General features: G+C 38.8%; 1 protein-coding gene across 11 annotated transcripts in view; it reads left to right on the plus strand.

Moving 5' to 3' along the window:
* Positions 1 to 9,100: 9,100 nt before the first annotated feature.
* Positions 9,101 to 19,862, plus strand: part of nrxn1b (neurexin 1b) — a gene marked incomplete at its 3' end in the record, with an annotated part of 139,744 nt that continues 128,982 nt past the window's right edge. For all 11 annotated transcript variants that reach the window (XM_079855489.1, XM_079855492.1, XM_079855495.1 and 8 more), the window contains exon 1: positions 9,101 to 10,203. In XM_079855489.1, coding sequence (XP_079711615.1) covers positions 9,507 to 10,203 — 697 coding nt within the window. In that variant the 5' untranslated portion in view covers positions 9,101 to 9,506. The remainder of the gene's footprint in view (positions 10,204 to 19,862) is intronic.

Here is a 19,862-nt window from a genome sequence, read left to right on the forward strand (position 1 = left end):
ACATTTTGCTTACTACTTGAGGTAGCCTACCATTGTTACCCTTCTGGGTAACACTTTATTTTACGGTGCCCTTGATACAGAGTAATTACTTAATTAGGTACTTAGTAATAGACGTTGTAATAACATGTAACAAAATGTACTTAACATGTAACTAAGTTATGGAACAGCCTGTACTTACAGATTGTAATTACACACATGTAATAGCCAGCTACTGTTACACATGTGTAACAAGCCGAGTTGGATACGGTTTATAGATACACATGAAGTACACTTAAGTACATTCTTGATACACTTTATTTTACGTAGCTTATACCTGTGTAATATTATGTAATTAGGAAACTACTGCATGCTTTTAAGCTGTGAACTAGTGAGTAAAATCAAACTAAGGCAGAGATGGATAAGGTATGTATACACAAAGTACACTTAAGTACATTCTTGATACACTTTATTTTACGTAGCTCATCCCTGTGTAATATTATGTAATTACAATGTAATTAGGAAACTACTGCATGCATTTAAGCTGTGAACTAGTAAGTTAAATCAAACTAAGGCAGAAAAAGATAAGGTATGTATACACAAAGTACACTTAAGTACATTCTTGATACACTTTATTTTACGTAGCTTATCCCTGTGTAATATTATGTAATTACAATGTAATTAGGAAACTACTGCATGCTTTTAAGCTGTGAATTAGTGAGTTAAATCAAAGTAAGGCAGAGATGGATAAGGTATGTATACACAAAGTACACTTAAGTACATTCTTGATACACTTTATTTTACGTAGCTTATACCTGTGTAATATTATGTAATTACAATGTAATTAGGAAACTACTGCATGCTTTTAAGCTGTGAATTAGTGAGTTAAATCAAAGTAAGGCAGAGATGGATAAGGTATGTATACACAAAGTACACTTAAGTACATTCTTGATACACTTTATTTTACGTAGCTTATACCTGTGTAATATTTTGTAATTGCAATGTAATTAAGAAGCTACTGCATGCATTTAAGCTATGAACTAGTGGGTTAATTCAGATGGATAACATATGTAGATACACAGGAAGTGCACTTAAGTACAATCTTGATACACTTTATTTTATGTTACATACAAGTAATGCTACAGAACATACACATTTACCATGTGTAACTGCAGACCTTAGTAGCCTAACATATTTAAGTACTTGTTGTTACATTGTGTTATACTAAGTACTTTCTTACATAATTACAGTGTACCAAGTCCGTAACACGTATGTAACAGACTCGGCTTGTTACACATGTGTAACAGTAGCTGCCTATTACATGTGCGTAATTACAATCTGTAAGTACAGGCTGTTCCATAACTTAGTTACATGTTAATTACATTTTGTTACATGTTATTACAACGTCTATTACTAAGTACCTAATTAAGTAATTACTCTGTATCAAGGGCACCGTAAAATAAAGTGTTACCGTATTGAATGCAGTGCTGTTTCTTTTCTTTCAATAAAAAAAAATATTTTCTGTCCAATCAAATGCTCTCTAGAAATGTAAATGCCCCGCCCCTACAGTACTTCATTATTGAGATGTATTGTTTGTCTGCTCTCTGAGGTTGTGTGATCTTTAGGGTTAGGGTTCGCACAGAGACGTGGGCAGTGGAATGGGGGAAAATGCGAGGTCTAACTTATTTAAACTTGAGCACCGCTTTAAACATGGACCTTTATTTTCATTAAAAAATCTTATTTCTGCTATTGTAGTCTCATTTTGTAAATGTACGCAATTAATCTGGACAAGGGCAAGCTGGGTGTCTGTAGGATACGGTACTTGACCTGCTCGGCCAGAATCGCTCCAAGTTACAAAAAATGCTGTGCACACCGCCAGGCGGAATGGGTGTCGCGTCCCATTCACACACTATCCGTCCTAAATAGTATTCGAAATTAGAATTAGTGTGTCACAAATCATAGTTGGCTATGTTGAAAGAGGTATTCCAAAGGTACCCGGATGGTCTACTTTGAATCCGAAGTGCAGATCCGTGCTCTAATATTGCCCACAACCCATTGCGAGGCGGACAGGGATTCGATTAGAACTACAAACACGAATAAAGAGACTACAAACATGACAGATGTGCGAGACCAATGGTGGGTCCCAATTCGAATACTATCCGTTCTAAATAGTATTCGAAAATAGAATTAGTATCCCAAATCGTAGTATGTTCCAAAGCAACCCATCGCGCATTGGACGAGGATTCGGTTAGAACTACAAACACGAGTGAAAAGTGTTAAAAAAAACTACAGACATGGAGGACGCGCGAGTCCGGCGGTTATGTAGAGAGGTTTAGATAAAGGGGTTTGAGTGATTAATTATCTGTTTCTAACCTGACAAAAAATAATTTATTCAATGTTGTCTACATTATATTGCATCTGCAGCAGCATTGTGAACTTTTGTAAAGATACTTTTAAATGCATACACATGAGGAGAGTCTCCACATGAAAGACCCACGACTGGCAGATGGAAATTAAATTAGATTGAATGGAGGATTTTAAGATGATTGACAGGGCAGTTTACGTGACAGGATGCACGCGACAGATCTGTCCGTTAAGAAAGCTTGCTCTTTGCTACACACTCAAAAGTATGTACTTTTTCTTCACAAAAAGAGTAGGCTACATAGTTTAAGGCGTAGTATAAGTAGGCGAATTGGGACGCAGCAGGTTAAGCAGAGCGTCCAATGCGTATTAAATGTTATCTACATTATATTTAATCTAAAACAGCATTGTGAACTTTTATAACGATGCGTTTGGTCATTAACTTTTAAATGCACCATTATGCAAACATAAAGAGTTCACCAAATGAAAGACCCATGACTGGCATATCAACGTGCTTCTGCATTTCTCTCCAAAACTGTAGGAAATTAAATTTAATTGAATGTGGGGGATTTTAACTGTGACAAGATGATTGACAGGGCAGTTTACGGTGACAGGACGCACGTTACTAAGCGACAGCCGACAGAGGCGCGTCCGTTGAAGACGCAATTATGACGCAGTAGTATGTCCCAAATGCATACTTTTCTGCTTCACACTCAAAAGTATATACTTTTTCTTCTCAAAAACAGTACATACTTTTAGGGCATAGTATAAGTAGGCGAATTGGGAGGAAGCAGGGGTCTCGCGCACAAGCGCCCACACCGCGATGACGTCATTTCATTTTTGCCGCGCGCTGTCCATGGTGCTGCAGAGCCAGAGCCGCGTCACGTGACCCGGAGTTAGTGTATGTGTGTGTTCCAATTTGCTCAAATAGGAAAAGAAAAACTCCACAATAGTGTTTCCACAACTTTCAACAAGAGAACAAAATATATAGAGAGATTGATAACGGCAGTCAGAAGAGAGAAAGACGTAAATTTTACCGTCACTCACACAGCCGCTGTGTTAGAAACACCCTCACAGCAGCGTTAACTAGGTTTTTTTTAGAAGATAATATAATATAATACTTGTAAAGATAACATAATACAAAGTATAGTGTTATAAATGCACATAGATAAAAAAAAAAAAAATTAAATATAAAAAACTTTGCTGGATTTACGATGCTGATGACTGTTAAAACGCGTCATGGAAAGGGTCCATTACAAACACCCTAACAACAGCAGTTAACTTTATTTTATTTTATTTTGTTTTATTTTATTTTATTTTGATTTATTTTGGTAATATAATACAAAGTATAGTATTATTTATGTTCGTACATTTAAAACATAAAAGGAAAATCTAAAAAACTTTGCAGGATTTACGATCCTGATGACCGTTAAAACCAGGTTAAAACAAAATGCGTCATCATCACAGGCTGAGAAAGGGTCCACATCATCGCGGGCTTTATTTAGCAGACATTTTCTCCTCAGAGCTTCACCTCAACAATAACTTTGTTAAACTATCGTCTTCATCGCCGACGAGATCCACGGCGTACGGGTAAACCGATTTCCATTTCATTTCAAACAATATGCGGTCTTTGTGTATGCTGTGCGTCTATATTCAGCTGTAATCCTGATGTTTATTCACAGAAACAGATGCGCTTGTGCCACGATGAATAGCCTATAGTTTCGGTTTTTTGCGAATGTATCATGAGTTTTCTGTCTTGAATGGATTCGGATGAGCTCGATTAATGCTGTTTGATGATGCAGACGTGACTCACATTTTTTAAAACATACATTCAACATGAATATATATTTTAATCTGAGGAACAGGAGCTCGTGTGGGAGTTTTGCTGCGGATGGGGCGTTTCTATCGCATCTGGATCTCCATTAATGGCTAATAAACACTGCGCATCTGTATTATTATAGGCTACATCTGGAAATGAAAGTGTGAGCTGGTGCGTTTGAGCTTTATGAAGTATGTAAGATGACACGCAAACATAACAAACGAAACCCAATGCCCTTATCCCGATTGCGTTATTGATTTAGGCTATACATATAATCTTTGAGACATTAATAATCAATCTTGATATGGACAATAATGTTGTCATCCGGGATGATTTATACAGATGCTGAAATATGCAAAAGAAATTTGGCTTGTTGTCACGTTTTTCTCCAGTAAATATCAGGTTAGAAAGGTTCATTTTCCTTTTTTGTATAGACACATGCATCAAAGACTTATTTACAAAACTAATAGACATTAGACTGGAACAAAAGATTCCTGTAGTGGGGCATGTTGTCACAGTGGTCATCTGGTGTTTATTAATAACTTTGTATAAAACACTAAAAACCAACTTTCACAACATATCCATTAATTAGCTACCATTTAAATGAACAAAGTAAAGATTTATGAATGAAAACATTCATGAGACAAAAAATGAAATTAATGAAATGACAACAAAATAAAACCTGTGACCATTTTCCCTCATGTGACAACTTGCTTTGACCTGATATTTTTATTTGGTTACACTTTATTTTAAGGTGACTGTCAGTATTACAGTTAAGAACTGATTGATAATAATTAACTATGTTCTTACTAGGGTTAGGATTTAGGGTTACACTTTGTTTTACAGTGTCCTTGTTATTATGTTACATGTTCTTACCGTAGTAATAACAGTAAATTATGCATAATTACATGCAACTAACCCTCAACCAAATCCTATAGTAAGTACATGTAGTTTCTTAATATTACTCAGTACTTAAATATATAATTACACTGTAACAATGACACCTTAAAATATTGGTTTGGTTCAGGGAAAATTGCATGCAGTTAGACATAATTTATAGTTATTACCACAGTAACTACATGTGTAAAATAAAGCGTTACCTTATATTTTTGGTAACACTTTACAATAAGGTTCAGTTTGTTAACTACATTAGTCAACATGAACTAACAATAAAATACTTCTAAAGCATATATTAATATTGGTGTTAACTTTAACGCATTATTAAAACCAAAAGTTGATTTGACTAGCATGAACTAACAATGAGCAGCTGTGTTTCTATTAACTAATGTTAACAAAGATTAGTAAGTATTGTAACAAACATGTTGCTCATTGTTAGTTAATGTCCTGTAATGAGTTAATGGGACCTTATTGTAAAGTGGCAATGCTTGCCAGTATTTGTATGGCAAACACTCGAGCTTTAGTGAAGGCAGTGGTGAAAACAATAGTAAAACTCATGTTTGTCGTCAGTATTTTCCAACTAGATTCATCATCTGGTTAATAGAGACTCCAAGACCTGAAATAGATGAGTGAGATGAGCGGTGGTTCTCGCCCAGAGGCCCTCAGGATGACTTACAATTACTTTAAATAAGACAAAACAAGCATGAAAATAACTAAAAAGCTTATTATTATAAGCTTAGAAGTATAATAACGATAATGCTGTGAATAACTTGAGTTACACTTTATAAAACTGTTCCGTCATCAATGAATAACTAGTCAAGTCAAGTCAAGTCATCTTCATTTATATAGCGCTTTTAACAACGTAGATTGTTTCAAAGCAGCTTTACAGAGATAAGCGTATAATTTAAGGTAACAGAGATTGTTTTGGCTTTACAGCAGAGTTAAGTTATTTTCCATCTAAAGTTAGTTTTGATTGATTTGCTTCCGTCGCAACGATCATTTGTTATTAAATTAGGGGCCGCTAAGACGACACCATTCCCTCTACACAGACTTTAAACGCGAACCTGTGAGAAACGCTGATGGCGTTCACATGCGCATTTAGAATGGGTTCTATAGTTATGTGCGTTTGAAAATACGCAGGTTTGGAATTCCCTACAGACCAAGCCTAAACAAAGTACTGGTCTTTCCTTATAAATTTTGATAAAGAATTTTATTTTATTTTGTTGCTTTGGGGTAGGAACGCGAAACGAATTTCCCGACAACGCCTTATCTGTAGAGTGGTAGTGGGATCCTCCATAGGGAGAGACTAGTTGGCACTTCAGCACTGCGTTGTCATCGGGTCCAGGCGAAGGTCCTTCGTCAGATCTGGATACGGCCTGGATCCGGCAGGCTGCGGGAAAACCTCGGAATAAACACAGACACTAAAATTAGCGTAGACGCCATTCTTCTCATGATGTAACGAGTACATCAGGATTTTTGGGAAGTGTTCCCGGTTCCGGCTGACCTAATATATGCAGCCTAACATTAAATTATAGATGTCTATAATGTATTATGTGAATGCTAGGTCAAAGAGATGTGTCTTTAATCTGGCTTTGAACTGACAGAGTGTGTCTGCTTCCCGGACAATGGTAGGAAGACTGTTCCAGAGTTTTGGTGCTAAATAGGAGAAGGATCTACCGCCAGCAGTCGATTTTGATATTCTAGGTATTATCAACTGGCCGGAATTTTGAGATCGTAATAGACGTGACGGACTATAATGCGTTAAGAGCTCGCTCAAGTACTGCGGAGCTAAACCAGCAATTTTGTAAGTAATCAGCAATATTTTAAAATTTATGCGATGTTTAATAGGGAGCCAATGCAGTGTTGACAGAACTGGGCTAATATGGTCATACTTCCTGGTTCTGGTAAGAACTCGAGCTTCTGCGTTTTGAACCAGCTGTAGTTTGTTTATTAAGCGTGCAGGGCAACCACCCAGTAGAGCATTGCAATAATCTAGCCTTGAGGTCATGAACACATGAACTAATTGTTCCGCATTTGTCAATGAGAGCATATGGCGTAATTTAGATATATTTCTAAGATGGAAAAATGCAGTTTTACAGATACTAGACACGTGACTTTCAAATGAAAGATTGGTATCAAAGAGCACACCCAGGTTCCTAACCGACGACGAAGACTTAACAGAGCAGCCATCAAGTGTTAGACAGTATTCTAGATTATTACGTGAGGAAGTTTTTTGTCCAATAATTAGAAACTCTGTTTTTTCAGAATTTAGAAGTAGGAAATTACGAGTCATCCAATTTTTTCTGGTTAATAGAGAAAAAATTGTAACAAAATGTAGTTAATAACTACACAGGAACAAATGAGTAACACATTATTAACATTCTAGTAACTACTATTAACTAACAAGAAACTCTGATTAATGAATTAGTAAGTAATAGTACTTAGTTGAATAAGGTAGTTCACTAGCTAATCAATTTATATTAGGGCTGTCAAAAGATTAATCGCGATTAATCGCATCCAAAATAAAAGTTTGTGTTTACATAATATATGTGTGTGTACTGTGTATAATTATTTTGTATAAATACACACACATGCTTGTATATATTTAAGAAATATTTGCATACATATACTGTATATATATTTATATAGTTTATATTATATATAAATATATATTTTTTTATATATAAATAACACATTTTTCTTAAATATATACATGCATGTGTGTGTATTAATATATACAAATTTGAGTCAGAGCGATCTCACGCCACAGCGACAAAACAGTAATATGCTTTTTAATTGGAAGAAGAAAATGGTACGTAATTTGAAATCTGAGACTTTGTTTCATATCAATAATAACAAAGCACAAAGATTATTGTGATTTATTGGATGGGATACGCTACAATGTTACATTCATTCATCAACTGAGAACAGGATGACTAATCGATTCTTGGGATTTAAGAATCGATATCGGATAGTCACTACTAGTCACGACTGTTCCTCGAAACTCTATTGTCGCAAATTGGTCGTTCAATCACGTTGGCTAATGATGTCACGCAGGTTGTGGAGTAATACTGTAACTACTTTTAATTTATTAATGCTAGATGTTTTGCTATAAATTACGGACATGACATCTGAGGACTATCTCTCAAGTTATTTTGCTTTATTTCCAGATTCACTCATAGACTCGTTCTTACGCACTAGAGCTCGTTCACACACGCGCACTCTTCAAAAACGACGCTTTAAATCTCTTGACAAACTAAAAGACGTAAATGACATTTGTATGTATTCTAAATAAAATATATAGATTGCACTGAATGTTATCTTGCTTATTTTGCTTAAGATTATGATTTATTGAGTCCACATGTCATGAAAACTAGAAACTCTTCTTCTAACCACAGGTCGAGATCTGTCGTTCAAACACACTGTCGTGCGATACTGTTTGTGAATGTTCGTTGGAACGATGGTTTCGGGAAACACCGACTCGTTGAACTGCTGATAACGACAGAACTTGCGACCACAGTTGGCTACCGATGCTTCTGGGAGACTCACCCCAGATTATCAGCTGAACTGTTTTATTGTGTTTCTCTCCAGAGTCAACGGCCCTGTGTTGAGGGATCAGAGATGACGTCTGCCGGCTTCATCGGAAACAGGATTTAACCAGTGATGGCACATGAACGTGAATAAGGTTGATAACATGAGGACCATAACATGTCTCTGAACATCTTTTGGCTTCTGGAATTTGGAGATTGTGTTCACGATATGTCCCAGAAACGATCTTTCCAGGACTGTGTTCACACTTGGCAGGTTTGGTTGAATTAAAGCGAACTTTGGTGCGTTTGTTCTGTTAGTGCGGTTCATTTGAATAAATGTGAAAGCTGCCATCCGAACCAAACAAGTGGACCGAACCGCGTCTCCTCGCATCAGATCTTCTTTACAGAATTGATAAGCTCTTTACTAGTTCTCATGTGATAATATGTACGGATTTAACCCAGCACACAACATTGTTTTGAATGTTCGGTAAGTCAAAGTTAAAAATGACAGTGTGAACCGGACTGTTTTCTTTTTTGAAATGAAAGGATGAGCAGGTGCGTTTGAGCTTTATGAAGTATGCAAGATTGTACACGCAAACATAACAAACGAAACCCAACACCCTTATCCAGATTGAGTTATTGATTTAGGCTATACAAATAATCTTTGAGACATAAGAATCAATCTTGATATGGATCTCATCCGTGATGATTTATACAGATGCTGGAATATATAAACGAGATTTGGCTAGTTGTCTCGTTTTTCTCCAGTAAATATCAGGTTAGATAGGTCCCCCCCCCCTTTTTTTTTGTATAGACACATGCATGAAAGACTTATTTACAAAACTATTAGACATTAGACATAGACTGGTCCGGAGTACAAGTGTGAACACACCCTGAGATATACGCTGAGCTACATCTGCATCATGATTCCTCCAGTGTGCCGAAGCGCTGGTCTTCTGTGGATCGGGCTGGTGGTGTGTGCGGTGGACGCCGGGGCCGGTCTCGGCTTCACGGGTTCAGACGGACAGTGGGCCTCGTTTCCCATGTGGAACGCTTGCTGTGAGAGTCAGATGAGCTTCAGCGTGAAAACCAAGAGTTCGAAGGGCCTGCTGGTGTACTTTGACGACGAAGGCTTCTGCGATTTCCTCGAGCTGCACATACACACGGGGAAACTCAGACTGTGCTTTTCCATCTTCTGTGCCGAGCCGGCTTGCGTGCTCTCAGATGTTCTCATCAGCGACAACCAGTGGCATTCGGTCACGATTAGGAGGAACTTCAGAAACACCACCCTCGTCGTTGATGAGGAAATCAAGCGGGTGGAGGTTAAGTCCAAACGGCGGGATATGACCGTCTTCAGTCACTTGTTTTTAGGCGGGCTTCCTCCCGAGTCGTTACAGCTGACATCGGACACTGTGAAGGATCACGCTCCCTTTATGGGCTGGATAACAGAGCTGAAAGTGAACCGCTCTGAGCCGGTCCTCATTAACAGCGCCGGGGTCAGCGCTGACCTCTGCGGCTCAGACAACATGTGCTTAAATGGAGGCGTCTGTAGTGTAGTCAACGACCAGCCCACATGCGACTGCTCTGAAACCGGCTATCGGGGAAGGGACTGCAGTGAAGGTAAGAAATCTGCATTCAGAAACACTGATGAAGGTGCAAGTCATGTGTAAACCAAGACCACTTCATGCATTTCTGCCTTTGTTTGAGTTCAAATAACTCAAACTTTCTCTTCGTATGCTCCTAGACTCTTAGATGCACAAAATCTAAACATTTTTAAATTTGTAAACTCACTTTTTTAGGTTGGCTTTTTCCTAATAGTTTTAATTATTTTGTATTCCAGTGTGTTCTTTTGTTTTTTGTACGCTTACTTTAATTCTTATTTATTTTTCTCTTTGTATTTTTGTGTAAAGTGCCTTAAGAAGCTGCTTTAAAGGCGCTATATAAAATATTATTAAATACGTACTTACGAACATCTACACTGGCGAGCAAAAGTTTGGAATAGTTACGTTTTTGCAAGAGTGTCGTCGTCTTCTCACCAAAGCTGCTTTTTATTTGATCAAAAATACAGTAAAAACAGTGAAAAAATATTCCAATGTAAATCATCTGTTTTCTATGTGAATATATAGTAAAGTGTAATTTATTCCTGCGATCAAAGCTGAATGTTCAGCATCATTACTCCAGTCTTCAGTGTCACATGATCCTTCAGAAATCGTTCTAATATGATGATTTATTATGAATATTTCGTGTTGAATATTACATGTTGAAAATGTTGTTCGGATATTTGTTCAGATATTTGTGGAAACATTGATACGCTACCGTTTGAAAGTTTAGGGTAAGATCTTAAAAAAATAGAAATTAATTATTTTATTCAACAAGTACGCATTAAATTGATGTGTTACAAAATATATTCACATAGAAAACTGTTCTTTTAAACTCTAATAATATTTCACTGTGTTTACTGTATTTTTTTATTGAATAAAAGCTGCATTTGATGAGCAGAAGAGACTTTTTTTTTTAAGCATAAAAAAATCGTAAGTAATCCAATCTTTTGACCGCCTATTTATTATTGTCCTACATAAATCACAGAGATCTTTGATGTTTGTAATGCACTTTGTCTCATGGTTTGCTTTCGTTCAGTAAAATAAGATCCAAGACAGATGCGCTCAAGTTTTCCATTCATTGTCAGCTTTGATTATAGTACATAAATGAGCAATTATGGGTTATGCTTTATTTTACAGTGTCACTATTACATATGTTACATGTAGTTACTATAGTAATAACTATAAATTATGCATAATTACATGCAACTAACCCTCAACCAAACCAAACTCTAATCCTAACCCTATAGTAGATGTACTTAATATTACTCAGTACTTACATGTATTACAGTGTAACAAAGACACCTTAAAATAAGGTGTAACCCAATTATGTGTGTATATGTTGTAATTAAATGTGGCATATTGTAATTACAGCGCTGTATTTTGTTTCAATGCAAAATGAAGTATGTAGTGCAGGATCAAATACTGTTGGTCATTTTTGTAAGTATAGATTAGCTATAGACTGGATCAGTCAGCAAGAGTTATTATGATGTAGAATAACGCCTGTAGCTGGAATTTCTCTTGTTTTGAGTGCATGGACATGGATGCAGTGTGCAGACAATAGTGTCATTAAACACTGAGAAGATCATCATTAGTGGGTTCAAAGGCAGGAGAGAAGCTTTCTTTGTACACTGGAAGGTCTTTTCTTCTGAGACTCGTCATAAAAAACTACCCACATTATGGATATTAACACATCTAATGTTTCTGTCACCAACAGCAGCTGTTTTGTTGCAAATTGCATTCACCACACTTTTATTATCAGTAGCAGTTTTGACGAGCACAGACTCCTTAATAGATTCTTTATAATAAGCTCATTGGTCACACTTTAGATTAGGGTCCAATTCTCACTATTTAACTAACTATTAACTATGACTTTTGCCTCAATAAACTCCTAATTACTGCGTATTAATAGTTAGTAATTAAGGGATGTAGAATATGATCATGCAGAATAAGGCATTAATATGTGCTTTATAAGTACTAATAAACACCAAATATCCTAGGAGGAATATGGATGATAATAAGAAATTTAATCAGAGCATTGTGCTAAAGTAAAAAAAAAAAAAAAAGAAAAGAAAAAAAAAAGAATTCATTATGTATTAATTATGAAATGTTTGAAGTAATTAGTGTTTTGTGGTTGTATTCATTGATGTTGTGGTGGATTTTTAATAGATAAAATAGTAAACTGTATATTACACACATACTCCGTTTGCGGTGCGTATTTTTTTCCTTATCCATGTTAACAGTAGAGCCCGACCGATATATCGGCAGGCCGATATTATCGGCCGATATTAGGCATTTTCAAAACTATCGGTATCGGCATTTATAACGGCCGATAAATGATTTTTTCAAAAATAAAATAAAAACGGACGAAACACCCTTCAACCATGTTATGAGTGTTGGCGTTGTATAGTTTGTCCACCAGAGGGCACTCTACACCGTCCCTGTTGGCAACACTCGTGTATAACGCGCCACACATTCTGCAACCTGCTGATCCAGCCAGAGTCGAGCAGAGAGAACCGCGAGTGAGATCATCGGTGAAGTGTGTTCATGGTGAGTTGGTAACGACTCACGAGACATACATTGCTTGAATAACAATTAAAAGAACATCCCTATTATATCAGTTCTCTTAACTCAAATAAGGATGACAAAATTCGTGACTCATGTCCAGTTTTGCTGAGGTTAAATAAGCCGAGAGTGAAGCGGAACAACGCGACGTAGGCTATATTCACATAAAATGTTAACACTGCAGTTCATAATGTGCATGTGCTTTAATGCTTTGTCGGTTAAACATTTAATTTTAAATGCTGATGCGCTGTTCTAACGTGTGCGTTTCTCAGCACGTACATGTGAAGCTCACATGCACTAAAAGCCTTTCTACCAGCGCCTGGATACTGGACTAAGTTATCTTTCGAGTATTATTGTGCTAATACTGTTAAATACACACAAGATTTACATAAACAAAGTCGGTTGTCTAAAGTGAAGGCAAAATTGAGAGAAAATCTGCTTGTCATTGATTTGTCAAATGCGTGTAACTTTACATTAGACGTGTCGTGCTCAGCTCTTAAAGAGACAGTAGCAATTGTAAACACATTGCCGCTTGTCCTTAAAGGGATAGTTCACCCAATAATAAAAATGATCTCATTATTTACAGGCACTCTAATGTTGTTCCAACTGTATTAATTTCCTTCTAATATTTTTCTAATATTAATAGTTTGAAGAATGTGGGTAACCAAACAGTAGCTGGTCCCCATTGACTTCCAAAGGAGAAAAATATACTATGGAAGTCACTGGGGTACATCAACTGTTTGGTTACCCACATTCATCTAAATAACTTATTTTCAACAGAAGAAAAAAACAACTTGAGAGAGTAAATTATGACAATTTGAATTTGTTGTCAATTTGAATGTGAAATTGTTGTTTTTGTTCAAAGGACTAAACGTTTAGTCTTAAAAAAAAATCTTAAGTTTGTATTTTTATACATTTTATTTATCAGAACTTTAATATATTTTGATGTTCCTCTGTTCTGTTGTGACAATAAAAGAAACAAGTTTCTTTTTAAAATGCATTATCATATTATTTTAGTTAAAACTCATAAATAACTACAAATAACTAATGTTAGGGAAATTTGTTAATGTTTTGTTGTGCGTTTCTGAAAAAAAATAAAAAATATCGTCCGATATATCGGAATATCGGATTTTAAAACCAACAAATATTTGTACCGGTATCGGCCTTCAAAATCCTTTATCGGTCGGGCTCTAGTACCCATCAAAAGTTTGTACACACCAATTGTAAAGTGTGTCCAAACTTACTGTACTATAATACACATAAATAATATTGCTACTGTATTATAATATACACATAAATAATATCGGCCGATATATCGGTATCTGGCTTTTTTTTTATCGGTATTGGCATCGGCGCCCAAAAATCCATATCGGTCGGGCTCTAGTTAACAGGTTCGAGCAGATGCGGTCCGGCAATCCGTTCCAGCTGTGGTGCGTATACAGCAGTGCAGCGATCGTTTCCGCACCGGGTCTATTTTTGCTGTGCTGCACGCGCTGAATTAAAGTGACAGCGCATGCTTTTAATAAAATAAAATGTAGTAATCTCACCATAAATGCATTTAACTAAATACTACTATTTTTCACAGTCATCTTTTTACTTTAAGACCGGGGTAAATCAAGGAAAACTACAATTTACTTCAACAAGGCGACATAATGAACAACACTCGTCTCATTTGTGGAGGTGGAAAAACAAGTTCTTTGTGACATGCAAGATTTATTTATGTATGCGATTTTAATATAAGTGCATGGTTAAATATTTTGCCACTTGCTTGAGCAACTTAATATATAGGCTAGTTATATAGAAGTAATGCATTGAATAATAGTTTGTTTAGATTGTGTTTAAACGTGAATACGTCTATTAAAGAGTGTAGGCCCATATGTGTACTAAGAGAAATCAAATTGGCTGATAACTTCTGGATTTGAAATACAAATAGTGAGTATGTGTTTGTGGTACAGCCGTGGATCAGTTACGCACTGCAAACGCAGCATATGTGAAAGCACTATAGCGCGTGCTGCTCCTGCACCGCACACGCACTGCACACAGAGTATGTGTGAAACGGGCGTGAAAGCTCGAACCTGTTAACATGGATATACGCACTGCAAACGGAGTATGTGTGAAACGGGCGTTACTCATTTTCCCCCGCCGAAAGTTGTACAGACCAAAAAAGACGAGCTGAACAATATGTGTGTGTGTGTGTGTGTGTGTGTGTGTAACATGCTGGGACACACAAGGTGGTAGAGTACATGTAGTACAGGTAGGTTATGTTATGAAAAAATAGAGTATCCATCGCTACTGTAAAGTAAAATAAAAAAAATAAAAAAAAATTCCTACCTAGGGGTATAACCTTGAGACCGACGTTATAGTTCACCGTCATTAGAACTCTATAACCGCCAAAACCGTGTAATTACAATTTTTTTACAAACATTTTTTATCATAGAGAATGTTTAAATACTAATTAAAACAATTGTTAACAGTCCGTGTTATTAATGGTCTACGTCGTATCCAACTGTATTTGATTCTTTGCCAAGTACCCCCTGACCGACCGCCAATCATTTGAGATAGAAATAAAAGCTATGACTATGATATAGGCCTAGTGATGTACCATCATTATGAGATTATTAAACAAATGAAAAACATTTGCAATAATAAACATTAGCAATAAACATTTGCAATAATAAACAACGTATCATTACCGATAACTGATCGTGCAGTTTAATTACCCCTTGACTGGCCCCAAACATGTTTGATAAAAGAAACATATACAGTGTGTATATAGCCTATATCAGGGGTGCCCAATCCTGCTCCTGCTGATCTACTGTCCTGCACAGTTCATCTCCAACCCTAATCAAACACACCTGCCTTTAATTTTCAAGTGATCCTGAAGACCTTAATTGGTTGCTTCAGGTGTGTTTGATTAGGGTTGGAGATGAACTGTGCAGGACAGTCGATCGGCAGGAGCAGGATTGGGCACCCCTGGCCTATATGATGTGTATTACATTTTAGCTCAAAAACAATTGTAATAAAAGATAGGATCATAAGATCCTATCGGGAGACATGGTTTTTACCACTTAATGAAGTTTTGTTTTGTAAATCGTCAGACATGATTTTTACCACTTCATTAAGTTTTGCTTTGTAGAAAGCCTTTCTTTAAAGCGAATTTCATTTTGTACAAATTGTATCTCAACTTTAATAAATGTTTCATCAACCAATTGCATGTATTTAATAAATAAAAAGCAAATATAGCAGACAATATAATAACCGTGACATGGAGGCGCCGGTGCGCCGCGTTCACTTGCATTGCATTGTGAACTAGAGCGCATCTCATCGTAAATGAATGAAACTCATCGTAGGCCTATGCCTCATACATTAGCTTTAAATATCTTTGCTGCATCCTTTCTAGAACAGACAAGGGCTTTCTTGCGGCTCGCATCAGCAGAGCATTGCATCGTCCATAGACTGCAAAACAATCAGCGGATGGCGGGCGGGTGCGGCTTTGAAATTTCGGCAAAAAACGTTGGTGCGGATGATGAGTTTTGTGATGCGGTTGCGGATAAAATAATACCCCATCCGCGTATCTCTATCGATAACAACATTGAACACTACACAAATATTAATTTTATTTTTTTAATTTAGGCGATCAAGTAGCTAATCAGTGTCTGCTCGTTTATTCAAACTAAGTTGTCCTATAACAGACGAACGTCGCAACGCAACCGTCACATTTGACTCACGTCATAACCATCATCACTAATTCTGAAACCGGCACACCCCTATTCCTACCTATCCCTTGCTGCCACTGGGTAAAAAAAAAAAAAAAAAAAAAAAAAAAAATCCCTACCGACCCATGACCTCAACTGACAACCAACCGGAACCAAACTTTTTTCTATGCCTTAGGCTATCTTGTTAGTCTCAACCGTACACTCATTAATTCCCTGTGAAGTCTTGTATGTCTCACTGCATTTCTGAGCGTGTTTGTATCCTGTTTCTCCCGTCTCTCTTGATTCTCTGCCTGTCCCCTCAGATTTCTCTCTTTGCCTCAACCCTTATCTGTTATTGTTTGGAATTTTTGTTTGTGTATGACCCTTGGCACCTTGCACATTTCACAGACTTTCCTGATTTTGCCCTTATTTACTTTTTTTGGACTCAATGAGTTCTATCAAAGAAGACTCATCCGTGATGGTCCTCGAGGTTCACTCATCGAATTTATGGACTATGCTCTGTTGTTAGCTGGTTCCTCCTTCACTGTTGGGAAGGTTGAGGAGGACTCTTCCTCTAAACTATCTTTTGGGGTGGGAACCATGCAGCAAGCTCCGATGGCCACCGAGCTTGGCCCATCACAGTCACCAGCATGCCCAGGTCTGATGATTGCTAGTCCTGTGTTTTATGTACCTCCCTGTCCTTTGGTTCCCACACCAGAGCCTGAGATTCCTCACGTCATGCCTGCTGCGCCTGTGTCAGCTCTGGAAGATACAGCACTCATTCATAGTCGCCGCGGCTATTTTGAGTGTGTGGGCAGCACAGCCCGTGAGCCCTCGGCCAAAATGCCGCCGCCCTTCCAGAGTCTCGTCTCGTCAGGGCCGCCCTTCCAGATTCTCATCCCGTGATGGCCGCCGCCACACCTGTTTCTTCTGACAAGATGGCAGCCGCCACACCTGTGTCTTCAGACAAGATGGCCGCCGCCAAGCCTGTGTCTTCGGACAAGATGGCCGCCGCCAAGCCTGTGTCTTCGGACAAGATGGCAGCCTCTACGCCTGTGTCTTCGGACAAGATGGCAGCATCTACGCCTTTGTCTTTGGACAAGATGGCCGCCTCTACGCCTGTGTCTTCGAACAAGATGAGCCTCTACATCTGTGTCTTTGAACAAGATGGCCGCCTCTACACCTATGTCTTCGGACAAGATGGCAGCATCTACGCCTTTGTCTTCGGACAAGATGAAGCCTCCAGTGTCTTTGGACAAGATGACCGCCTCTACACCTGTGTCTTCAGACAAGATGGCAGCATCTACGCCTTTGTCTTCGGACAAGATGAAGCCTCTACACCTGTGTCTTCGGACAAGATGGCAGCATCTACGCCTTTGTCTTCGGACAAGATGGCAGCATCTACACCTTTGTCTTCGGACAAGATGAAGTCTCTACGCCTGTGTCTTCGGACAAGATGGCAGCATCTACACCTTTGTCTTCGGACAAGAAGAAGTCTCTATGCCTGTGTCTTCGGACAAGATGAAGCCTCTACACCTTTGTCTTCGGACAAGATGGCAGCATCTATGCCTTTGTCTTCGGACAAGATGAAGCCTCTACGCCTGTGTCTTCGGACAAGATGGCAGCATCTACGCCTTTGTCTTCAGACAAGATGAAGCCTCTACGCCTGTGTCTTCGGACAAGATGGCAGCATCTACGCCTTTGTCTTCAGACAAGATGAAACCTCTACGCCTGTGTCTTCGGACAAGATGGCAGCATCTACGCTTTTGTCTTAAGACAAGATGAAGCCTCTACGCCTGTGTCTTCGGACAAGATGGCAGCATCTACACCTTTGTCTTCGGACAAGATGGCCGCCTCTACGCCTGTGTCTTCGAACAAGATGAGCCTCTACATCTGTGTCTTTGAACAAGATGGCCGCCTCTACACCTATGTCTTCGAACAAGATGGCAGTATCTACGCCTTTGTCTTCGGACAAGATGAAGCCTCTACTCCTGTGTCTTTGGACAAGATGACCGCCTCTACACCTGTGTCTTCAGACAAGATGGCAGCATCTACGCCTTTGTCTTCGGACAAGATGAAGCCTCTACGCCTGTGTCTTCGGACAAGATGGCAGCATCTACGCCTTTGTCTTCGGACAAGATGGCAGCATCTACACCTTTGTCTTCGGACAAGATGAAGTCTCTACGCCTGTGTCTTCGGACAAGATGAAGCCTCTACACCTGTGTCTTCGGACAAGATGGCAGCATCTATGCCTTTGTCTTCGGACAAGATGAAGCCTCTGCACCTGTGTCTTCGGACAAGATGGCAGCATCTACGCCTTTGTCTTCGGACAAGATGGCAGCATCTACACCTTTGTCTTCGGACAAGAAGAAGTCTCTATGCCTGTGTCTTCGGACAAGATGAAGCCTCTACACCTGTGTCTTCGGACAAGATGGCAGCATCTATGCCTTTGTCTTCGGACAAGATGAAGCCTCTACGCCTGTGTGTTCGGACAAGATGGCAGCATCTACGCCTTTGTCTTCAGACAAGATGAAGCCTCTACGCCTTTGTCTTCGGACAAGATGGCAGCATCTACGCTTTTGTCTTAAGACAAGATGAAGCCTCTACGCCTGTGTCTTCGGACAAGATGGCAGCATCTACGCCTTTGTCTTTGGACAAGATAGCCGCCTCTACGCCTGTGTCTTCGGACAAGATGGCAGCATCTACACCTTTGTCTTCGGACAAGATGAAGCCTCTACTCCTGTGTCTTTGGACAAGATGACCGCCTCTACACCTTTGTCTTCAGACAAGATGGCAGCATCTACACCTTTGTCTTCGGACAAGATGAAGCCTCTACACCTGTGTCTTTGGACAAGATGACCGCCTCTACACCTTTGTCTTCAGACAAGATGGCAGCATCTACACCTTTGTCTTCGGACAAGATGAAGCCTCTACTCCTGTGTCTTTGGACAAGATAGCCGCCTCTACGCCTGTGTCTTCGGACAAGATGGCAGCATCTACACCTTTGTCTTCGGACAAGATGAAGCCTCTACTCCTGTGTCTTTGGACAAGATGACCGCCTCTACACCTTTGTCTTCAGACAAGATGGCAGCATCTACACCTTTGTCTTCGGACAAGAAGAAGTCTCTATGCCTGTGTCTTCGGACAAGATGAAGCCTCTACACCTGTGTCTTCGGACAAGATGGCAGCATCTATGCCTTTGTCTTCGGACAAGATGAAGCCTCTACGCCTGTGTGTTCGGACAAGATGGCAGCATCTACGCCTTTGTCTTCAGACAAGATGAAGCCTCTACGCCTGTGTCTTCAGACAAGATGAAGCCTCTACGCCTGTGTCTTCGGACAAGATGGCAGCATCTACGCTTTTGTCTTAAGACAAGATGAAGCCTCTACGCCTGTGTCTTCGGACAAGATGGCAGCATCTA

The sequence above is a fragment of the Squalius cephalus genome (genome assembly GCF_949319135.1).
Source record: "Squalius cephalus genome assembly, chromosome: 21".
Classification (NCBI taxonomy): domain Eukaryota; kingdom Metazoa; phylum Chordata; class Actinopteri; order Cypriniformes; family Leuciscidae; genus Squalius; species Squalius cephalus.